This window comes from Chanodichthys erythropterus, chromosome 12 (assembly GCF_024489055.1).
Source record: "Chanodichthys erythropterus isolate Z2021 chromosome 12, ASM2448905v1, whole genome shotgun sequence".
Classification (NCBI taxonomy): domain Eukaryota; kingdom Metazoa; phylum Chordata; class Actinopteri; order Cypriniformes; family Xenocyprididae; genus Chanodichthys; species Chanodichthys erythropterus.
Window position 1 is genome coordinate 58496087 of NC_090232.1, and position 6496 is coordinate 58502582.

The window sequence follows — 6496 nt, forward strand, 5'->3', positions numbered from 1 at the left end:
AATAACATAATATATCCATTCAGAATAAAACGCAAGAACAACAACAGACATATAATCAATTTACATATTCCAATGAGAAAAAATGCTTTCAGTGATTTTAATGGGTGTTTTTGAGAGTGCTAGAACTAGACTGTCAGTGAAAATGTTCTTTTGATGATGTAACTTGCAATGTTTTTATTTACATTAACTTGCAATGTTATTTATATATATATATATATATATATATATATATATATATATATATATATATATTATCTTCAGAACCTTTAATAATTAAATTTTAGGGGACCCCCCAAGAGTCCTAAGTCATTTCGAACCCTGGAGTAACGATATGTTTTATGAAATGTATTGGAGTAAAAAGTACGATCTTATGCTTTGGAATGTAGTAAGGTAAAAGTAAAAGTTGCTCAAAATAAAAAAAAACTCGAGTAAAGTACAGATACTTGAAAAATGTAGCTTACTTACACTTTTAGTAAAAATACTTAGTGTCCACCACTGGATGTATTGCTCTCTTTTTGTTAATGTTTGTTTTTGAAACTTTGATACTGCTCTTGGTCTTGTAGTGGTCTGATCCACTGCTATAAGATAGAACTGCACTTATATCTCTCCTCCCTCAGTTGCCTGTTCTCGCCTACATTTCAGGCGAGGTGCATCTCAAAACGAGCCCAATGTCACGCTGACCAAAGGCAGATTAACTTGTGACGTAGTCAGAACGTACCATGTTTGCTGGGTAATCACATGCACACGATTGCCATCCCTCTCATTATCATCTCTGTGGTCCTTTCTGATTGTCAAGATATTGAGAGGGCCAGTGGGGAGAGTAGTCATCTCCCGAGGAAACGCTGCACAGATACTACACTGACCAAAACGTAACGTTACGGTCATGTGAAAGAGATTGAAGAAAGGAAATGTTTGTTTTTGTGCGCTAAATTAAGTCATTTGGAGTTGTGATGGATTAACTTGTCAGGAGACGTCAAGGACTTTTTCTCGATTTTCTCTATACAAATAACTAGCGAAGGGTACAAATACAAATACAAATGATGAACACGAGATGCATTGTTTGTTTGCTCATTCTCCTGTCTGGAAACCTCGTCTTGATAAGTGCTCAAGGGAAGAATTTTTCTCAGAGGCAATTTTCCACTGGACCCGTGTCTCCAACTCTCAAATCTGCACTTGGAAAAGGCAGTGTGGTCAATGATTCCATGCCTCGACGACCAAGAGTTTTGCCGCCTATGTGCACAGGTCCCACGGAAATCAGGGATACTTTCAAGTATATTAACACCGTGGTTTCATGCCTTGTATTTGTAGTTGGTATAATCGGAAACTTCACGCTGCTCAGAATCATTTATAAAAATAAATGCATGCGTAACGGTCCTAATATCCTCATTGCAAGTCTGGCGCTCGGGGACCTGTTGCATATCATTATAGACATACCCATCAACGTGTATAAGGTAAGCAAAGTTTGCAGTACAGCTTTTTTATTATTTAGTCTTTAATTATAAAAGACCTTTAGTTTTCTCGTTTATAACTCTTTCTTCTTTTTATGACCACAGACGTTAATTTAAGTGCACATGACATTTCATTCAGTTCACTTGGTTGCAATAAAGGTAGCTCACAGTTTTGATATCTGAAACAGGTCATTGACGTTTTATGAGAATTCCAATATTCAACCAAGTATGTAGATAAATTCACACATGCTTCTAATTTAACTTTGGGAAGGCTTGAGATGTAATCCTTGAGACATGTGTCCACAATGTAAAAAAGCTGACCTAACAAAAAAAAGTTAACCATACTAAATATGTCCAATTCAAATAGCAGTTTCTAATAACAGTCTATTTAATTTAATAAGTCATTGCCAATGCAACTATGTTGTTTTACATTTAGCATTAAACTACAATTTTATGTGCTTTTATCTTCATAAAGATATATTCAACGCATGAAATGAGCTTTGCATTATTTGACTTTAAAAGAGGGACATATATTAAATCTGAAAGTTGAAATGAGATCCATATACATCTCAACACACAAAAATCTAACATCCTATTGATCAACAAATGTGAACAAGAATAATGCAGCATTAAAAAAGGGGATATAAGATTAATAAAGATTAAATCAGATTACATATTGAACAGTAAAAAAAAAATACACTTTGCTGAAAGCCTTTATGTACTGTATAATGCATTATAAAGGTGTTCATAATGTACGTTATAATGCATTATATCTTTTCATAAATAATTGTAACCGAAGTTAAAATTCATTATATTTGCACATTCCTTGTTACATCTGAAATTGATTGTCATGTGTTTTAATGCATTATGCTTTCTAAAAGTATGTTCAGGTAATAGATAAGTAATGTATTATAAATGCTACAATTTCTCATGAGACCATACAATGCATTATAAGTTGCATTACAATGCATAATTAATTAAATACTTTTCTAAACGGTCCTATTCAATCCACTCTAAGCAGGATTCAAACCGGAGTCTCCGGCATGGGAGGTGTGCACCCTAACAATGATGTTAAAGAATGCAGTCAGTGGACTGAGGTTTCATACACAGCTCTTACTAGCTTGCTCCCATTATACTTGTTAATGCATAAAGGCTTAAAGGGTTAGTTCACCCAAAAATGAAAATTCTGTCAATAATTACTCACCCTCATGTCTTTCCACACCCTTAAAACCTTTGTTCATCTTTAGAACACAAATTAAGATATTTTTGATGAAATCCGAGAGCTATCTGACTCTTCCATAGACAGCAAATTTAATCACCAGTTTCAAGGTACTAAAAGACATCGTTAAAATAGTCCACATGACTGCAGTGGTTCAAACTTAATTTTACGAAGCGACGAGAATACTTTTTGTGCGCAAAAACAAAACGACTTTATTCAACAACTTTATTTATCTGATGCAGGAGCCGGCCAATAATGAGTCGGTGTTCTGACGTAGAACCTGGAAGCGCTGAATGTAAACAACGTAGGAAAATGACAGGGTAAAGAAATGTTCTGTTGACTCTTATTGACACAAAAATAAATGTCTTTCAGCTTCTGGCAGAAGATTGGCCATTTGGTGTTGGACTTTGCAAACTGGTTCCTTTTATACAAAAGGCTTCAGTTGGCATCACAGTTCTGAGTTTGTGTGCACTGAGCATAGACAGGTATCTGTATTTTGTTGTATTTGTTTGCTTTTAGCTCTTAGTTAATATCTAGTAACACAGATTAATCTTGCACTGAACATTGTCCCAAGGTTTCGAGCAGTGGCATCGTGGAACCGCATCAAAGGCATTGGCGTCCCCAAATGGACAGCTATTGAAATCATTCTGATATGGATGCTGTCCATAATACTTGCAGTGCCAGAGGCCATCGCTTTTGATATGATCACAATGGATTACAAAGGAGAGCTGCTTAGGATTTGCTTGCTCCACCCTATGCAGAAAAACAACTTCATGCAGGTCAGTTTGCATATGTACTTTAAAGAGGCCCCATGTTGTTGTGTTTGTGTCTGTCATGCAATAGTTGGATCAATGGTACATAATAATTGGACAAACCTGAATACTGATAAAAATCATTTGTTAATGGTAATTTGGTATCTTTGTTAAATTCCAGTTTTATAAGTCAGCCAAAGATTGGTGGCTTTTCAGTTTCTACTTCTGCATGCCGCTGACGTGTACTGCCATCTTCTATACTCTTATGACCTGTGAAATGCTTCGAAAGAAGAATGGAGTCCAAATTGCACTTAATGATCACTTAAAACAGGTCAGAGCACTCTGTTGTCTATGACTTGCACTGTATATTCTTTTGAGAGAGAAAATATATATAAAATATAACATAAAGCCAACATTTTATACTGCCTATAGGACGTAAAAAGCTTATTCACTTTAATAACTTAATATTAAGTCCCAAAGTTTAATAAGACTCTGGGGATTGTTTACTTGTCATTATGTGTTAATGCATTATGATTGTCACTAAATAAAAATAAATAGGCAAAAGACATGATTGTGCCCTACAGAGGCGTGAGGTGGCTAAAACCGTGTTCTGTCTGGTGCTAGTCTTTGCACTGTGCTGGCTTCCACTGCACCTCAGCCGTATTCTTAAGCTTACCATTTATGATGAAAGAGACCCTAACCGCTGTGAGCTTTTGAGGTAAGATCACATCAACTATCTTCAAAGGCTTCTCTTGTTAAAACACTGCAATGTTTTTCTAAACAGTTAAATTTGGCTTTTGGAGGACAGCAGTTCTGGCATGTAATCTAGAAACAAATAATTTCTTTCTCTTTGGTAAATTATAGTCTTAATAATTTTATAATAAAGTTTGTTTGTGTGTTTGTTTACCTGTAGTTTCTTCCTGGTTCTTGATTATATCGGGATCAACATGGCATCAGTGAACTCATGCATAAACCCAATCGCTTTGTACATGGTTAGCAAACGGTTCAAGAGCTGCTTCAGAGTAAGAACAGACTGACAGATAATGATATACTGCTATTATGTAAAAATATTTAAAATAAATATAGTAAAAACTAGGGGTGTAATGATGCACCGCAAGTTGGTTGAAAAACTATGAAAATATGTTACGATTCAAGTCGGTTGAGATGTTAAACAAATCACCATACAAATTTCAAGCAGCAAAGGCTCTGTTTTTCATGGCAAAAGTTGCAGCATTTGTTAACAGTTAATGCACTGTGAACTAACATGAACATATAATTAACATTTGTATTATCATTAACATTAACATATTAACATTTTTATTATCTAAGATTAAGCAAAGATAAATAAATACTGCAGCAAATGTATAGCTCATTGTTAGTTCATGTTAGTTAATATATTTAACTAATGTTAACAAACGACACCTTACTGTAAAATGTCACCTTTTTTTAATACCATGTAGATTATTTTAGCATATTTTTTCTAAATGTGTTCACAAGTAATTCTTGAAAGTGTAAAGATACAAATTATAGCAAATATTAAAATCTTGTCTTTATAACTATGTGAAACCTCTGTCACTGTTTTAATTAGATTTTACTTCTTATATCTGCAGTGTCTTGATCAGACAGACATTGCAAGAGCTGAGCCGAAACAAACCTCCTCCTGAGAAAACAGCATTGGAAGATCTAATTGGAGGGATTTTTTTTTGGGATTAGTTCTAAAAATTCAATTTAGTTTTGTTATTTGACCCAAGATTTTAAAATTTTACAAAGAAATATGCAGCATTTTGTTTTAGAAATAATAAAAAAACACTTTCATTTATAATTAGTCTTAAATTTCATCTTGTTAATAAATTGTGAGAAAATTGAGTTGATTGAATCAGTACATCCCTATCATTGCCAAATTTAGGGAAAATAAAAACTCCTATGTCAATGTACTAAATAATGTCTAAATAGATGGCTACCGTTTATATGATGTAGTCAGTGAAAACAAAAATATATACATTTTTGTCTTATCACTGAAATGAAAGTCTCTGAATATAATAATAATAATAGGATAATATTTGCATATGATAATAAAAATGTTTAATATGCAGGGCCACTTTCCACAGAACACAATTTTGCATTCCTCTGTATGGCTTTTTGTTTTTTTGTATAATATGCATTAAATGGGCTTCTTGCTACTTTTCAACATGTCGTTATAAACGTTTAAATTTTATAAAACATGTTTTGAGATTTTGCATTCATTCAATTATATTTTTAAATGCAAGGATGTTTTCTGTGTAAATGTTTTTTTACAATATTTTGTTTATTCACGTGTATATTTTAAGCAATTATTCAGTTAATCTTAATTTTCTTTCAACTGTGAGCTATGGGCATACAGCATATTTACTTGATTTCTTGTGTCCTGCTGTAGTATGATACATATTCCTTTTCTTTCTCTATTGCCTTCCAGTCATGTCTATGTTGCTGGTGCCTGCCTCCTGAAATGTTAGTCATGGATGACAAGCAGTCCTGCATGAAGCTGAAGGTGACAGAGCGAGGATCTGAACAAAGCAATAGCCGTGCCTCCAACAAATACACTTCAACTTAGGCACTGATCTGCATACAGGTATAGGTGGCCTACCAATTGCATTTAACATTTAGCTAATACCATGAAACTTAATTCTGAGTCAGCTTGAGGGATACTCATAATAAGTGAATATGATGCTACAGCATGAAAGGTAAATCTAGCTTTGTGCTAGAAAAGGTACAAAGAAAGGTATGTATCTTTAAGGCCCAGTTTTTACATTTAATCCTGACTGGCATTGTTTTACATGTAGTGTTAGGAACTGCTTTAAGTTTGATTTAACATTGACATCCTACGGTGACCAAGAGAGCTCAAAGCGCTGCAACTGATGAATACACATGCAAATAGAAAAAACACCAGCAGATTAATAAAACATCATCAGTTTGACGACACGTGCTGCAAATACTCACAACACAACCGAATACAGAAATGTGCTGCAAATAGCACAGACCACAACAGAAATGTTTTAAGGAAACCCCAACAAGTGACAAACCTGGCTGGGACATGCTTA

General features: G+C 34.2%; 1 protein-coding gene across 1 annotated transcript; it reads left to right on the forward strand.

Moving 5' to 3' along the window:
- The first annotated feature begins 1037 nt into the window (after positions 1–1037).
- Positions 1038–6009, forward strand: ednrba (endothelin receptor Ba). The gene is made up of 7 exons (XM_067403704.1): positions 1038–1451; positions 3040–3152; positions 3242–3446; positions 3601–3750; positions 4004–4137; positions 4333–4441; positions 5872–6009. Exons 1-7 carry the CDS (start codon positions 1038–1040, stop codon positions 6007–6009), a joined length of 1263 nt encoding a protein of 420 aa, XP_067259805.1.
- Positions 6010–6496: the final 487 nt, after the last annotated feature.